Source organism: Clarias gariepinus, chromosome 21 (genome assembly GCF_024256425.1).
Source record: "Clarias gariepinus isolate MV-2021 ecotype Netherlands chromosome 21, CGAR_prim_01v2, whole genome shotgun sequence".
Classification (NCBI taxonomy): Eukaryota; Metazoa; Chordata; class Actinopteri; order Siluriformes; family Clariidae; genus Clarias; species Clarias gariepinus.
The window spans coordinates 19403181-19421586 of record NC_071120.1 but is presented as its reverse complement, the minus strand read 5'-3'; the positions used below and the strand labels follow the sequence as shown (position 1 = coordinate 19421586).

The following is an 18406-nucleotide window of genomic DNA, read 5'->3' as shown; positions in this document are numbered from 1 at the left end:
GTTCAGCAAACATAAGGTTCCTTTGATATTCATATCTAAATAACAAAGCAAGATAATAGCCAGTAACATTAACCAGCTATTTATTTTCTACTCAATAATAATGTCTGACAGCTACTTAATTATTTACCATCTACCTTTTTTCTTTTCTTCATCATTATTGTGTTTTAATAAACAACAAAACCAACCATGGAAACTGAATTAATTTTTTATGCTTCCCTTTCCTCTTTCCTTTTTGTCATGAGGTCACCTCGTGGAGAGTTTTATTCATATTTGGTCCAACTGTTGCTTTAGCTGAAAAGAGCGGTGTAAATTAGTGTGATGTGAAATGAAGGAGAAATATGGAGATGTGAAGGAGATTTTCTACCTTGCATGCCAGTAGGGCCAAAGCCCTGGCGTGTGAGGAAGATGGCATGGTCATGGTGCTCGGAGTGCTCTGGATCGTCTTTCTGCTGTACGAATGCCCAGCGGCACACATTCTCCAAGCTCCGTGACGGGTTTCCACGTTCAATAAGGCTAATAGACTGAGGAAAAACAATCGAAGGCAAAACTTTTGGAATTTTCTGTCTTTTGTTAACGTAGCATTCTTCAGCAACAAGACGGCAGCAAACTAAGTCTGAATGGAGCAACAAAGTCAGATTTTATGTGTTTTTCAATTAAGGGCCATTTTCATGTCTAAGCATGGTGTGTAAGTTTGGTGTGTCTTACCTTTGCATATCCAAGCATGATCATCCTTACAAGAACTACATTGATGTGCACACCTAGTGACTCATCATGATATATCTCATTCACCTGCAACAACATATAATAAAAAATACTCATTTACAGAAAAGAAAACATTTCTTCTTCATAAAAATAAAACAATAAAAACCTTACAACCTGCCTCAAAAATCATAAAAGGGTCACTGCATTCAGCACCACATTTCTTTTCCTTTAACAGGACTGGATCAGAAAATGAGAATAAAATAACATAAAAACTGCACAAAAATATAAGTGCTAACTGAAGAAGGCTTTTTACAAGATCCCCAAGCACCTACTCAGGTAAAACTATTTACACGCATAGCAGTGGTGTGTGAAGCCCGCTGGCCATTTCTTATTTGTCTCTTGGAAACACAGGCTTAGTAAATCACTGTGATGATTCTGGTGTAGTTTCCTGTGCCATCGCTTTTTATTGGGATCTTTTGGACCCCAAGCTCAAAGCATTTTAACGTGAATTAACCTTTAACCGGCTCGTGCTAGGTTAGATAATCAAATGTTCAGTTCAATCATGTGTCCTTGGGACTGACACAGAGGAAATCTTTTGGGATTGGACATTTAATTTGCTAAGTGTTTGCAGAAGACTAACCATTACTCCAATTTACAGAGAGTAATGTTACTGCAGGGCAATGTGGTCAGTTATTTTCACTTCAGGAGCTACACTGTTGTTGCTACACTATAAATTTAAGTGAGAACAAACACAACTGACTCCTTTCTTTCGCAGCCCATGAACATTTTATAATGTGGCATGTCAAAAGTGCTGTCCGTGTTGTTCGATGCAACTGAATGCTAAAACCACATAGTGAATCAATAAATAGATGAAGAAACATGTAATTTAGGAGCTTGTAAAAGCTTAGTCAATTGAACCTCCATGTTCACCATGTTAGCTCATTTTCTCTGCACTTCATAGCTTTCAGTCACTTAAGTTTTCCCTCTCATGTTCACACAGACCTGTTTAAGTAAAAGCTGTGTTTTTTTTATTTTATTATTTAATTTTTCTAAAGTAGAAAATGAAATATCAATGCCCTTCCATTTTTTGTTCTTATTGGTATTTTTTGTGGCATGTTCCAAATCCAGAAACAGTATTATTTTTTGCACTATATGAGACACTAAACTGCCTATGCTTGAAGCATACTGCATATTAAAACATATTTAAAAAATACCTTGCTGATGTCTGATTTGCATACTGTGTATTATTATAACATTTGGCTCTTTCCATCTTAACGTGATTTGCATGTTTGATGACTGTTGAAATGATGTCCCTTTGACACATCCTGTCAAAATAATTCCAAAGTAAAAGTTGAACAGATGTCTTTGAAATCTCATATCTGATCACGTCTTTGACAATTCTTATCTGATTCACAACAGCTGTTATCGATGATCATCAAACATCCAAATGTTTATGGGAATGTATTGAACAACACTTAGCTAAAATTTATAGTAACAGCTACACGTTCAACCCCAGACAACTGTAGACATGTACAAATGTATCTGAATGCATTTTTAGGTGTTACATATTATTAACAATTTATGCCGTCCTACCGCAACTGTTTTTGGCCAGGGTTGCTGGTTTGCCTCTAGCTTTATTTAGCTCTTTAGTTCGAAATTAAAGAATTTCTAAAATTTCACATGTTGCGGCTTTCAATTTGAAAAGCATCACAATAGACACCTGTCACTTTTCAGGAGCATAAGACATAAACCCTTGTATCATGCTATATCATTTTATATATATACAGTTGTGTTCAAAATTATTTAACCCCCAATGCTGTAAAGGGTTTTAGGGAATTCGGTGTACATTTGCAATTGTGTTTAGAATGAAATCTTACAAGGACTTTTTAAAGAACCAAATGCAACTAAAATGACATCAATTGTTTTTGTAATACAGTATTAAATGGTTTTTTATTGTGCTTTCTTCATTGACACAACTATTCAACCCCTTAAGAACAGAGGTTCATTCAAGTGTTTTCGATCAGGTATTGAAAACATCTGTGGATGTCAATGAGCAACAATCAAGCATAATAAGCACCAAGATTAGGCAGATTTAAAATGACTGTGATATTCAGCTCCTTCTAGACATTTACTGGTGTGTTTACAAACATGGTGAAGTCAAGAGAATGGTCCAGGAAGACAAGAGAAGAGGTGATTTTCTCTTCACAGAAAGGGCAATGGCTATAAGAAGATTGCAAAGATGTTAAACATTCCAAGAGACACCATAGGAAGCATCATTCGCAAATTCAAGACAAAGGGCACTGTTGAAACGCTACCTGGTCGTGGCAGAAAGAAGATGCTGACTTCGACTGCTGTGCGCTACCTGAAGCGCAAAGTGGAGAAAAGTTCCTGTGTGACTGCAGAGGAACTGAAAAAATATTTTTTTAGATGCGGGTACTGAAGTTTCAGCTCAGACAATAAGGCGCACACTGCGTAATGAAGGCCTCCATGCCAGAGCGCACCCCCTTGCTGTCTCCAAAGAATTAAAAGAGTCGAATGCAGTATGCCAAAAGTCATGTGGACAAACCACAAAAGTTTTGGGATAGTGTTCTGTGGACTGATGAAACAAAATTAGAACTGTTTGGGCCTATGGATCAACGCTATGTTTGGAAAAGGAAGAATAAGGCCTATGAAGAAAAGAACACCTTGCCTACTGTGAAGCATGGCGGGGGGGTTAATCATGCTTTGGAGCTGTTTTGCTTCTGCAGGTACAGGGAAGCTTCAGCGTGTGCAAGGTACCATGAATTCTCTTCAGTACCAGAAATTATTGGAAGAAAATGTGATGCAGTCCATCACAAACCTGAGGCTTGGGAGACGTTGGACCTTTCAACAGGACAATGATCCCAAGCATACCTCCAAGTCCACTAGAGCATGGTTGCAGATTAAAGGTTGGAACATTTTGGAGTGGCCATCGCAGTCACCAGACTTAAATCCGATTAAAAACCTCTGGTGGGACTTAAAGAAAGCAGTTGCAGCGCGCAAGCCTAAGAGGCTTTTGCCCATGAAGAATGGGCTAAGATACCCGTAGATCGCTGCAAGACACTTTAGTCGAGCTATGCTTCATGTTTAAAAGCTGTTATAACTGGAAAAGGATGCTGTACTAAGTACTAAGAATGAATGTCACTTGGGGGGTGAAAAAAATTTTATAATGATGTGAGCACAGAAAATACATTTGTGGTTATTTCATTATGAATGTTATGTTATATTTGTCTTACAAGTGCCTCTTTAATTTAATTGTAAACAAGATGACTGAAATGATCAACATCAATGTCAATCTGGCCAAAACACTCAATTTCAGTGGGGGTTGAATAATTTTGAACACAACTGTGTGTGTGTGTGTACATATTATGTGTGTACATATATATACATATATATAAAATATATATGCGTGTGTGTATATGTGAGTGTGTGTGCTTGTGCCATGTGCTGAGGTGGCACCCTGTCCAGGGTGTGCCCCAAGTCCCTAGAATAGGCTCCAGGCCTCCTGTAACCCAGAACAGGACAAGTGATATAGAGAATTAGTGAGATGTAAGCTCTAAAACAATCACTGGTACATTAAGCTCCATTACTTTTTTTGCACTTCGAAGCTTCATAACTAGGGCATGTATTGAAAAAATAATACCCAAGTAGTAGTAACAAGAGGGTAGATTAAATGTTGGTGTTTTAAAAAATGCAGTGAATTTAAAGTAGGATGACATAGTGGCTGTAAAGGTATTGTTCAGGTGCTTAAATCATCCGATATTGATTTATTTATTCATATTGACAGATTGTTTTATAAATTAAACTTTTCAACAATCTGATCAGTGTATAGAAAAACACTGTGGTAGCTCATTTAGACTACACGTGATCTTGCCCTTGGAAAGACTATTCAATTAATATGAGAGCACAATTTCGAACAACATGCCTGTTTAAAGCCCAAGGCTATCACATGGCATCTATGACTTTTAATTAACATTAATTGAAATGATTCAATATAAGAAAAACATTGGAATTGAATGTGTAAAAATAAGACAGTGTGATTGAGAAGTATTCGGGCACTGCTCTGCTTTAATGGAATACTTTAGAAGACTGTACTTGTCCTTTATCCATATAAGCATTTTCTTGATAAAAAAACAGAACCAGCTCTCGCACAATTAGCTATACTGAAGTGCCATTATTACTTCATATAAAGCAGTACCAGTAAAAGTATCTACAAAAAAGCAGTGACATGAATGATGAAGAGACTGGAACAGATTTTGATTTGCAGCAGTGCTTTCATTAAGAGAAGGGAACAAGTAGGCGGTGACGGAAGTTTATGACGGCGTTTGTTGGTGTGGCTGCAGACGAATGATGAAAGGGCCCTAGTGTTGAGCTGGTATTACAGACAGAGGTCTTTTAAACACAGCTGTTTTTCCTTCCTCACTCAGCTAAGAGGCTGCAGTGTGGCTCAGCGTGGGGAGGCACAGGATCTCTAAGACCCCTGACGCCTACTCCATAATCTCAGCCAAAAGTCTAAGAAATTTGCTACATTACTTAGTCTCTGATTCTATATATAGATCTGTGATCACTTTAACGATTCATATCATCAAAATAATTTTATTTTATAATTTTATTTATCTTACAGAAAGATAACCCGGGTAAATACAAAATGATGATTTCGTTTATTAAGGGAAAAAAGCTGCCCAACCCTGCCGGGCCCTGTGTGAAAAAGTAATTGCCCCCTTGCTGAATCATGGATGAACTGATTAACATTAAAATTTTCAAAAGGCTGAGTTAAATTTCACTTGCCACAAACAGGTGTGATTACTGTCAGACCTGTTGAATCTAGAAATTATTTAAACAAAACCTGTCTGATGAAGTTGAAGCACGGTAAAAGATCTCAAAAAGTAACACATCATGCATTGGGACTATAGTAAACCACAGTGAGAGGGTTTATTCACAAATGAAGAAAACTTGGAACGGTAAACGAACCCAGAACAACATCTTGAACAACACTTGCCTCAGTTAAGGTGAATTTTTATGATTTGACAATAAAAAAAAAGACGACATCGCTGAAAGGCTCGTTCTACATTTGCCAAAAAAACCTCTTGATTATGCCCAAGACTTTTGAGCAAGTTTTTTGACTTTTTGAGCAAGTCCACCTCTGAATGGTTAAAAAAACAAAATTGAGATTTTGGAGTGGCCTAGTCAAAGTATAGATTAGGATGCTGTAGCATAACCATAAACAGGCCATGAATGCTCTAATTAAAACAATTCTGCAAAGAAGACTGGGCCAAAATTCCCCCACAGCGATGTAAAATACTCACTGTCAGGTATCCCAAACACTGGATTTCAGTTGTTGGCAAGGGTGGCACAACCAGTTATTAGAAATAGGGGGCAGATTTATTGCTGTAATAAATAAAATCCTAATTTAAAAAAACAGCATTTTGTATTTTCTCAGACTATCTTTGTGTAATATTAAAAAGTGTTTGATGATCTCAAAGTGTTTTTATATGCAAAAAATATTAAATCATGAAGGCACAATTATCTTATTGGCACCCCTCATGAATAAGTGCTTAAATATATAAAAAAAAATATCAATTTATAAAATTATTATAATAATAAAATAATATTATATTATAAATAATGAAACTTCCACAAAATCATTTTAGCATTTGGTAGAGCCTCAGCACTCCCTTTCCTCACTGTTCCTTTCTGTAGTGTGTAACAGGGATGGAGAATACTTGTGGAGAGATCTTGTGCCACTCTTCCATACTGAAAATTTCTAACTTATTAAGATTCTAGGGTTGCTCTTGCGAATTGCCCACTTCAAAATGTGACAACAGATTTTCAACTACCGGCAAAGGTTCAAGTCTGGAGACTGAGAAAGCCATTATATAACCTTGATTTCGTGTCACTGGAACCATTACTTTGTCAATTTTTGATGTGTTTCAGATGACTGGCTTGTTGGATGACCAGCCTGAGCTCTTTGGCAAAGGCAACATGATATTTTTTTGCCTAAAATGTTTTGGTATTGAATGGAATTCATTTTGTCGATACCTGTAAGAATAGCCCCAGGACCACTGGCAGCAAAACAGCCCCAAACATTCAAGAAACACAAAAAAAAGTTTGTCTCATCTGACCACAACATAATTCTAACACCAATGGTGCGTACTAAACTTCAGATGCTAGAATTTATGTCTTGGTCTCAAAAACGTCTCTTTTGTGGAACATATAAAAAATTTTTTTATAGATTCAGTACATGAAGGTGCTTGAACAGCTAACAGTTGATCTCACTTAGCATCATCCTTACATTGTGTGAAAGCAATAAGCAGACACATCACCTTCCTAGCAGGTTTTTAACATTTCCATGCTTTTTTAACTTCTTTGTTTGGACCTGATAGTACCTACTTGTAATTTTAATGAAATACATATTTTTAGCCTTTCAAAAAGGGGTTTCTCTGTTAATTCATATTTACACCCTATACTTTTTTCCCTAAGACACAAGTTTATTTGGGTTAGGGCAATAATTTTAACATAAGTAAATAAGTTTAACCAATAATTTCGCACACATAAAAGATAAAGGTAAAAAAATTTTTTTTTTTTACAGAAGTTACTTATTTATTTATTTATAATTATAATACATGTATTATCCATATTTTCACAAGAGGTGAAATGTCAATAGTTTTAGAGCTGAAACATAAAATGTAAACTATGGAAAAAGGTCTCAGTATAATATTCAGTATTTATACAATTCCGCAGAGACAAGCTGTCAGATATTTGTTATATTTTATTACATTATCTTATCTTTCATTTTAATTTAAAATTAAATTCAAGCAGGGTGGCTTTTATCCATTTTGTTCCTAATGTTCATTTTCAGCTAAATTAAAAATTCACTGCGGGATTCGAGCTCAGTGATGTATGACAGATTTAAAATGGGTAAAATCTTCCCAAATCAGCCATGTATACAGGATCATTCAGTGTTTACTGAAAAACCAGGTGGCTAAACAATATGGGTGTGAACTGGTCTTATTTAACAGCAGAAGTTCATTTAAATCTACTCTAATTAAACTCCTGTTATTTAAACACATAAAAACTAAAATCCAAGCAATAATCTTGCAAACAAATTTAATTTAATTAAAATGGATAATCTCTAATTACAAACATGACATAATAAATCGTTGGACGGTTTTGCCAATATTTAGAAAGTCTGTCTAACACCTGTTGTTCATATAATTATGATTAAAAGTGAATTTTATTCTCTTTTCTGACATTCTCCTATGAGTAAAATCTTATATTTGATTTAAGTCTGAATACAGCCATACTGGATATGCACGTTCTGTCTTTCCTTTACAGTGTAGAAAAGTGCAAACCACGATACTGATTAGAAGATTAATTAACACAATGGTGTAACGATTTGAATGCATCGGTAGACTATGAAATGAACTGTGACTACAAATATTTTTATAAGAATATACAATAATATTATTCAACCTTTCGACAAATTATAATCATGCCAAAAAATAATCCTGGTTAGCTCAAACACATATCATTACATAAGTGTCTAAGATGATATCAAATCCTTGCTTCTGTCTTTTACTGAGATCAAACCACCAACAAGAAAAAATGAAAAGCTTTAGCATATTTTACACTGTGTTAAAAATGACCAGGAAGATCAACATTACGGACCATGACAGACCCAGAGAAAAAAGGCTAAAAAATTAAGAAACACAGAGCAAAGAAAGCTAATAATTTAATGTCATATTATACTCTTTTTTTTAAAACGTTTCCACAAGTCTTAGGTGTCGCCAAAGTATGTCTGTTAATGTTCCACCTGAAATACAACTCAGATTATGCTCTGTGGCATTTCTTTCTGCTTCACTCCTTTAACAAATGTGCTGTTTCACTGTCTGGTTCTTTAATTAAACCGTCCCTGTTCCATTAGACCTCTAAACGGACAGGTATTGCCTGTTTTCGCAGTGTTGTTCCCTTTAACCTGGGTACAACTCATTAGCTCATCATCATTATTGATAATATTGTTGTCTCTCAATAGGTGAGTATTCTCATCAATACATACACAAGTAAAAAAATAAAAATAATAAAAATTTCCATGACCTCCAGCCAACATGTACAGTAGTTGTTATAGAGCTTCCTAACTGCATATGAAGTGCGAGTGTGGTAATTTATGTAGTTAGTTGTAGCGATTTATGCTGTTAGTTGTAATTCTCTACATATCCAAAACTTCTTGTCAATTCCCACCATCTCTAAATGCTATGCATGGATTTACTCATGGATCAAAGCTTCCTTGAATACTTGCCCAATTTCTAGACAAGTGTTTCTTTATAAAAACCCCAGCGGTTGCGTATGTACACTCCACACCCAGTATTGAGCACATGCGCCATTTATGAATGAGGCCCCAGGTGACCATTTTCCAATTTCAGGTTCCAGTTTGGTGAGCCTGTGCCCTGTAGATCAGAATCCTGTTCTTGGCTGAAAGAAGTGGAACTGAATGCGGTCTTCTGCTCTGGTCTTTTAGCTGAAGCTTTAAAGTGTTGTGCTTTTTCAGAGGCTTTTCTGCTCACCATGATTGTAAAGATGAGTTCGATACGTGAGTTACTATAACAGAGGATCTGGCCACAAAAAAAATAAATCTCACAGTTCAGTATATTTTTGGTGCAGTAAAGGTAAAATAAAAATGCATGAATTTAATTTCAAGAAAACATGCTTATATGTATGGAATATTTTTGCCCGTCTGAATGACGGGCTGCCTGTTCTATTAAGCTGAATTTATCGAATTATTGGAGAAAATTCACCAGAACTAGTTAAAGCTGTAACTAGGATTTTGTATTCACTCGGATCTCAGACCAAATGTCCTGTTCCAAATAGGACAAACTTTTAAAGATTACACCTCTACTCACACCAATCACACTGAGATGACATTTTCCCCAATTCTAATGCTTAGTACAGTAAATATGAACTGAAGCTCTTGACTCATGACTGTATGATTTCATCATCAGGTGACTGGATACTCGCATGAATGTACAAGCGTATACTAAAAATTACCTAATAAAGTGGATGTTAGAAAATCTCCTGCTTTGGGTATTACTTTCATCAGCAACAACCTGTAACTGACATCTTGACAGGAAATGGGATTGGTCGTTATTATGACAGGAAGTAGAAATGGAAAAAACAAATGAGTAAGAACTAGACTGGCAAAATCAACAGGGGTGAAGCCCTGTGTCAGAGTGATCTCTGGAAAAGTAATGCATGTAACATCTTTTCGAAACTGAGCTCAAAACACAATAGCCGAGAGATCATTAAAAAAGCAACACCTCTACTGTCTGAGGTGATTAAGGAGGTGTGGGATAGCAGAGACTGGTTATGTGCTAACGCTGACCAATCAAGCGTGTGCTGACAGGAATCAGTATCTGACAAAGCAACATTCGAGCCACACTTAAAATTATAGACTTTGTGTTTACAAAAAAAAAATCGTTTAAAACTAAACCAAACACAGAGCAAGCAGCAAGAAAATGGAGCGTAAACAAAATTTTGCCCTGGGCAGCATGATGGTACGGCAGTTCGAGCTCCATGATGGTGCCCTCACAGCTCCAGGGTACTTAGTTTGATCTTGAGCTCAGGTGCTGTTTTTGCAGACATGGTTTTCTACTGGTTGTTCTGGCTAGGTGGATTACTGTCTGCGAAAATGCACGCTGTTAGCTTGAGCATGTGTCTTGGCATCATGGCAGCTTATTAAAACTTTAAAAGATTTGCCATTAAAATAATTATATTGTATCATATGGTAACATATTTTATATGTGCTCCTTTAGACATTTCCATTAGACATTACAAAAGTAATGGTATATTGCACTTACTGTTCACTTTATTAGGAACACTCACTTTATAATAGAACATTAGAAAGAATAAAAAGTATGGCATCTGTAACTTTGATCGTGGGATCCTCGTTGCTCGCAGAGAGGCTGGTTTGAAAATTTTAGAAACTGATTTCCTGAACGGATTTTCACACACAACACCTGCTGGAGTTTACACAGAAAGGTGTGAAAAACAACAACAACAACAAAAAAAAAAACCTTGTGCATGTGGAGGGTCTGCAGGCTGGAACAGTCTGAGGTCACAGGAGCACGACCAGATTGGTTTGAGCTGACACGACCTCTGTACAAACTCAAATAAACACTCTTAACGGGATCTTAGAACTCGTAACAGATCAAACTTTATGGCGGATGCGCTAAAAAAGAGCTTACAGGTCTCATCAGATTCAATTTTGTCAAAAATGGATAGATCTACTTCTAAAAATAGATGACCTGTATATTACGGTATATTCATATATAGACTGTCTGGATTGTTATTACACAAAAATAGAATCAATTTTTTTTTAAAGAAAACCAACCTGTTTACAGCTTTACACAAGACGAACCTAATTGATTATGTTGCTGTTAGTAAGGTGGATGGCGAAAAAAAGTGGAGAAGGGTTATTGCGTGAGCTCAGTTGTGTTGCGCAGTGTTCAACTGATTCAAAAAGGGGCCTCGTGGGGTGATACAAAACAATCCATCAGAATCAATTCTTCATTCTGCATTATCAGAGAGCTATTAGGATGGCTTTTCATGTTTTTTTTGTTTTTTTTCCTTTTAAGAAACACACTCAAGCTCGTGCAGTGATCTCTTTCCACTGGGCATCACAAAGGGGTGTGAGGGGCTGGCATGAGACTTCTATTGCCACAATCAACAGTAAAAGCAGTCTTTTTTTCCTCTAAAGCAATTGGAACATTAATGTATTAATGTATAGTTGGATAAGTGCGAGACAATATGAGTCCAGCACAGTGAGCTGGCGTTTAATCAGCATGTCATTAGTAGCCTATTAAACACAAAGGGACAGCTTATTTCTAAAAAAACAGACGTGTGTAAAGTACACCAGGGACATCTACTGGAAGAAGACATTTTTAAACAAGCAGAACAAAGTCTATTTTTATATATACACTATCGAACTATTCTCCAGGAAGCCCTCATTCTTCTGAGCTGTAACTTGCTTATTAAAAAAATCCAGTAAATACAGTAGATGTTATACATTTAAAACCATGAAGCAACCAAACTGAAATGGAGGTCATAGGTTAGCTGTACTAATTGAAGTCGCTGTCACTGAATGAGCCACCATTTTTCAAACAGGAAAACCCAAGTCAGGAGGAAAATTCCAATTATTCTTGCTCATCTTCAGCACGCTCTTTGAACCACTGTTTCATCTTAAGATCAAAATTATTGTTTACAGTAGCTGGAGTGCAATTATTCATTTATGCCACTGGCGGAGAAGGGATTGGAGTTATTAAACTGTAAACGCTTCATACCTCACGATACTCACAATATTCATGAGGGTCAGTAGGTAATTCTGTACGTGCTCCTTTCCGTGAAAGCGCACCACAGAGTCGTCGACGCCGAGAAGCACCTCGATGTTATAGTCATCGTCTCCGGCGTGCCTGCGTCTCCTGGATGTGTGGTTCAGCTGTTTGCCGATGTTGTCTAGTGCGTCTGCGACGTTAAGCTCTGGCTCTGTGAAGAGGGAAAATTTTATAATTTTTTTTTTAGAAAAAAAAACAATATTTGCTCGATGAGTCCCACAAGACCAAATCGTGCTTATTACATGTTGCTTTAGGAGATGAGTTTTGATGATTCACTCACGATAAACAGCCTCTCTCAGGAACACAATTAAGTGGCTGTGAGTGCTTCACATAATTCATCAGTCTATAGGGCACTGGCCCTCATGAGCATGGACACTACAGCTCATTACCAGCTCGAGTTGCTCACAGTTTGGGTTTTAACTCTTACAGTGAGGGGATTGTGAGGCGCATTCCTCTGCTTGTGCATCCCATCATTACATATGCATTCTTGCGCTGCCTGCCACCCAAAAGTGTAAACATCATTTCTGAGGTTCCACTTCAAAGAAGCACACGACTTCCCCCGCGCTCAAAACTCACACTGGCTGTGTGTGTGTGTGTGTGTGTGTGTGTGTGTGTGTGTGTGTGTGTGTGTGTGTGCTTTGTGCGTGTGTCCCCGCTCAGGCAACCTGGACTGCTCTTGTTCAGTAACTTGCTCCTGTGAGGGTTTCTTGGCTGGCGCAACAGAGATGTAAAGATAGCTCACGGAACGAAAAAAGATGCCCAGCCAACCAGCACTAACTTCTAAAAATTAATAATGATGGCAGCTGGTATGGGAAGAGTGCCCGGAAATGGAAATATACCATGCAAGTCCTGGAAGTAGTAGGATTTCTGTGGCACATTAAAAAGTCACCCTCCTACACATGTGCTAGTGCTATTTGACTCTGCTGCGCAGACTGCACAGGTCATGACAGATTTTTCAGCATTAATAATGTAAAAACCATAAAATATGTGCTTAGCAATTAGCTGTGCTTAACTATTTTTGTTTTGCCATAGAGCTTAATTTCAAACTAATTGCCCCCACTGTGTTTGCAGCAATTCTCTTTTTTTTAAATACAGTGGGGTCCAAAAGACTGAGACCACTCAATATGCTTCTGTTTGCTGTTATATTACAAATGATATAATCAGCAGAGTTAAAAGCAGAATACTTAAACATATGTACATTCATTTTATAGTTCTGTAATATCTAGCACATACCCTTTTTAGCTTAAATGACAGTGTGTACTCAATCTCCACAAATTTCTTTAACACATAACACCTGATCAGATCAACCTCATTAGCGTGTCATTTGAACACGTGGGAGGGCAAACGTGACCTTTTGTACTAAAGTTAAATATCACAAGTGTGCTTACATTTAAACAGTGATCAAGAAATGAGAAAGCCTTCATAACGGCTCTAATCTGAGCTTCTGTTTGTTAATTGGCGTCTTTTAAGGCTGGTAACTCTAAATGACCTTCTCATCTGCAGCAAAGGTAAGTTTTAATCCTGTTTTCCTGGCATGAGAGCCAGTTTCGTCATGGTGCTGGATGGGTTTTTGCAAATGCACTTGACAATACTGTCCTTGCAAGAACTATTCCAGAACAGCTGTTCTAGACTGTTGTTGTTGATGTTGTTCTTACAGAATTAGTCAATGCCATACGTGTTATTTCATAGAAAAAATCCAGTATTGTTCTGGAATGTAGAAAATAAATTCAAACTTATGTCCAAACGTTCGACTGGTACCATCAAAAAAAGGAAGGCAAAAGATTACCTATACACCAGATTTTCTGCATAGTCTCAGACATTTGGACCCCCTGTGTATCTAGTCTATTCTTGTGCCAAAAAAGAATGGGCTGACTGATGAATTGTTAAACAACGTGGGACTGGATTTCATTCTGTTCACGCTGTTTCATTTACCTTTGGAAAATGGGGGTTGATCGACTTCCCGCGCATAAAACCCCAGATTAACAAGCACCTCTTTGAAGGCCAAAGCTGGTTCTTTTGTCCGCTTACTAGAATCAGCAATTGAGATTGAACAGCACGCTAGTAACCAACAATATAATGAGCGAGGTAAAAGGTGCTGTATAAGAATGTTTACGTGGCATGCTTTAGACATGGCGCTGGAAAATAAAGGCAGAAGCAGCAGTCTAAATCACCGTTTACTGGCAAAACACTTTATAAGCACGCGAAAGCACCACAGTAAATGTAACAAGCTGAGCTGGCAAGCCGTAATCTCCACAAGATGGAGTGAAACGATACAGAGTTTTGCTGAATGCACTCATTCTGTGTTTTGGTTACATGAATAATATGCAAACTTGTATATGCAAACTGTATTGATCTCAGTGTTTTAACACTGTGCTTGAAGATCTGACTCTACAGATCAAAGGTATCAAGAGCCAAAACGATCTGAGCTGCTTAAGAAACATTTTCACACAAAATCCATTTACACAGCGCTTCCTCCTCCTCCTCCTGTTTCTTTAAGCCAAATGCTTTGCCCAAGGGGATACGGACATAGAAGCTATTCAACAACTCATTATGCACAATTCGGAAGTCTTTTTGGTGCTCTTTGAGTGCTAATGAGGAGAGCTGTCATATTTCAGAATGGAGGAAGATACAGTATGCATGTTTGGCCACAGGGAGAGTGTCAAAGAGGCACACACGACTGGGTAAGAGCAAAGTAACAAAGGTTTTCTCTTAACTTGTGCAGATGGACCAGTTTCACACAGCAATGGAGAAAGGTGATTTCTTTGATGTTCCTAAATTTATGGACCTGATTTTCTTTATACAGTATGTCCAAGACCAGAAGTATTCACCTTATCTACAGTGTATGTGGCACAATTAATTATTGCATAATTAATTAATACATTTATTTGCATAAAGTGATTTTTCTATCTACAGTATCTATCTATCTATCTATCTATTTATCTATCTATCTATCTATCTATTAGCTGGCTGTCAGTCAGTAGGATGTCAGACTGTGGTGTTAATTTGTTAATTTTTCTATTTTACATTTTTAACATTGTACTATAATATTTAAACGTAGAATTTTTTGTGAGGGAATCCACATATACGTATGGCGCAACTAGAACAATTAAAATATCAAGAAAAACATCATCTTAATTCAATTTTAAAAGTAACATTACATGTAACATTTTTTATTTTAAGCTTTTCTGTTTTAATTTCGATAACTACAATGTACAGCTTTGAAAAAAAAATCCTATACCTCAAAATATTAGAAAATGTATAAATTTTGCGTTTAAGTAAATTTCTGTTTATACAGTGTAGCTACCATATATCTCTTATTCTGGTTCAGTACCTGCATAGGGATGACTGCTGACTTTACAGTTAGAAGATTATAATCGACGCTCTCCACAAAGAGCGCAAGTGACAGAAGGTCATCGCTGAAAGGGCTGCCTTCCGTAGAGTGCAGTATCAAAGCACATTCATGGAAAGTTGACCGTAAGGGAAAAGTGTAATAGAAAAAGGTGCACAAACAACAGGGGTGACGGCAGTATTAGAAAAATTGTCAAGCAAAGCCGATTCAAGACCTTGGGAGAGCTTTACAAAGAGGGACAGATGTCTTTAGGAAATGGTCTACAACTGTTACATTCCTTGTACCAAGCCACCCCTGAACCAGAGACAATGTCAGAAGCATCTTAACTGGGCTAAGGAGAAAAAGAACTGTGCTCAGTCCTCTTTTCAGATTGAATTAAATGTTGCATTTCATTTGTAAGTCAAGTTCCCAGAGTCTGGAGGAAGAGTGGAGAGGTACGGACTCCAAGTTTCTGAAGTTCGGTATTGAGTTTCCACAGTCTGTGATAATTTGAGGTGCCATGTCATCTGCTGGTGTGAGTCCAATGTGAAGATCTTTCAAGTCCAACATCAACACAGCTGTCTACCCGAAGAAACACTTTTTTTCTGACTGCTGACAAGCTTTATGGAGAGGCCAAATATTATTTTTTTCAAAAGGCAAACTCACCTGACTTGAACCCCTTAGAAACTCTATGAGGTATTGTCAAGAGAGAGGGATAGAGAGCGAGAAAAGAAACACCCGATCCAGTAATGCATACGAGATGAAGCCTGCTATTAAAGCAAAGCTGGTCTTTTAATAAAAAAGGCCAGTGGCTGATTATCTAAATGCCATGTAAATCACTTGTAATTGATCTTTTAAAATACTGTATTTTTGAGTGTTATGAGCTGTAGGTACAGAAGGTAGGCAGCATCTGCCTGATCATCTGTCATCATCTCCACTTGTTTCTCACTGATTCATGCCTTAAGTTGAATCTTGTTATGAGTGAATGATTCGTAGTTCCCTTTCAAAAGCTACACTCGATGCTGCGCGATAGCGCTATGGGAAACGATTCCTCGTGACTGGTTGTGAAGCACGTGTGTGTCAAACACACCAAATATTTTGGCATGTATAACCTCAGGAAGGTGACATCAACCGATGAGGTGCACCTGGAGGTTATAAATAGGCATGAACCGGAAACACCCTCAGATCATTTTCTCTTCAGGATCCATGTTGTGTGTGTGCGTGTGTGCAAGCATTTTTTTACAGAAAGCGAAGTGTCTTACTACTCACCAGAAAGATGGCAGAGTTAGACACGAGTCCGTCCCTCCGTGTAGAAGAATATCTCAATGATGGCCCCTCCCCTCCTGGCGACCTCCATGAGTTAACTCTTGTATGGAATAAGCCATATTTATCCTGTTTTTTTGTGCTATTGACATTTGATTTGTTCCAATGTTATGGATGAAAGCGCGGTCCTTTATGATGAGGTCCCAGATCAGAGAGACGCTCACGGGCTATCTCTCTCCTGGGAGCTCATCCTTTTGGGAAAAATCCACACTCCCCACCAAGTGTGTAGACTAACATCTTCGTTGGTGGGAGAAGATTTTTCAGGCAGCCTGGTGCAGCCCTGCACACAATGGCTTTGCAGGCATACCAGACTGACCTACTGAGAGCTGCACCTTTTAGAGAGGCCTACAGCGGGGAACCTACTGCCAGCTATGTCTCTTTAGGTACGAAGCTATGAAGAAGACCAGCATCCTTAGGAGGCCGTGGTTCAATCTCCGCCACCACTGTCGTTTCGAAGAGCAGCGGTCTCCAGTGATTCATTACAGTAGGTGTTCGGTCCCTTCCTTCTATGTTCAGGATGCCGAACGCCTAACACACCCATCTAGCCGAGGTGTTAAAGTTTGTGCACCTTTAGAGAGGCTGGCAGCGGGGAACCTACTGCCAGCTATGTTTCCTTAAGCACGAAGCACTGTGGAAAACCAGTATCCTCAGGACAAAGTGTAAGGTGCTCGGGTTCCTCCTGCCATGTTTCAGGACACCGAACACCTAACAGCCACCACCATCACCACCCCTCCGCCTAACACCATAAAGTGCTCTCCTTCCTACATGAGGTATGAGGCTGAGTGTCATGCGGAATCCGAGCGCAATGCGGGCACAGCTGTCTCCTGCGCACGCAGAATTTATTTAGGCATACTCTAAAGGAGTATAAGCTAGACGAGGTGGTAACGTCACCGCTCCCAGGGTGGTTTCAGTGGTGGCTTAGTGCCGGGGGATTTCATCCAAGGGCCAATCCCCAGAGGCAACAAGGGTTACGCGCCGGGAGCTTCGTACCCTTTCTATGTGGTTCAGACCCTCGTCCTTGACTCTGGGTCCCACTGTAGGTCCGTGCTGTCGTCGCGAGTTGCTAACGGCAGACGTTTTTCCCTTAGGGGCCGAAGCGCGACCTTAGATGGCCGTCCAGCCCAAGGGAGCTGGAGAGGTCATCTTCTCGTGTGGCACATCAATTGCTCTGAAACGTTGACTCTATTTCTGGCCCTGAAAAAAAAAGCCGTTCTGCATTCTTACCCAACTATCTCCCAAAGTCGAAGCCTTCTGTCCTCCGCCGTTAGCTCCGGAGCAGTAAGTCTTCATTCGCTGTGTCCAGCTCATGCTCTTCAATTTACAGCGCACCTTAGCATTAAGCCAGGGCCGTAAATTAGAGTAGGGTTTCATATGTCGTGGGGCCGCGGCCCAAGGGCCGCCGCAATTAGACGAGTCGGGTTGAAGATGCTAGTGCTCTAGCCTATGAGGCGCGTGGCATACTTCGCCTCTAGTGATTAGGGCCGTTCGACCAGGAAGCTTGTCTCATCTATTGCTCCGGCAAGAGGTGCTTCCAAACATGGCATGCAGCAGGCTGCCTTTCCGCAAGACATTGGTCAGGCGTCATGGTTGGATGCCAGACTCGTGGGGTCTAGGACTCCTTGGGGGTACTGTGCGCACACGACACAACCCT

At 38.7% G+C, this 18406-nt stretch overlaps 1 protein-coding gene across 1 annotated transcript in view; it reads right to left on the bottom strand.

Moving 5' to 3' along the window:
* The window catches only part of adamts3 (ADAM metallopeptidase with thrombospondin type 1 motif, 3), an 89118-nt gene that overhangs the window by 32982 nt on the left and 37730 nt on the right, over window positions 1-18406 (bottom strand). Inside the window, exons 5-7 of the mRNA XM_053480920.1 lie at window positions 12068-12255; window positions 706-789; window positions 365-521 (exon numbers count right to left, since the gene is read on the bottom strand). Coding sequence (XP_053336895.1) covers window positions 365-521; window positions 706-789; window positions 12068-12255 — 429 coding nt within the window. The remainder of the gene's footprint in view (window positions 1-364; window positions 522-705; window positions 790-12067; window positions 12256-18406) is intronic.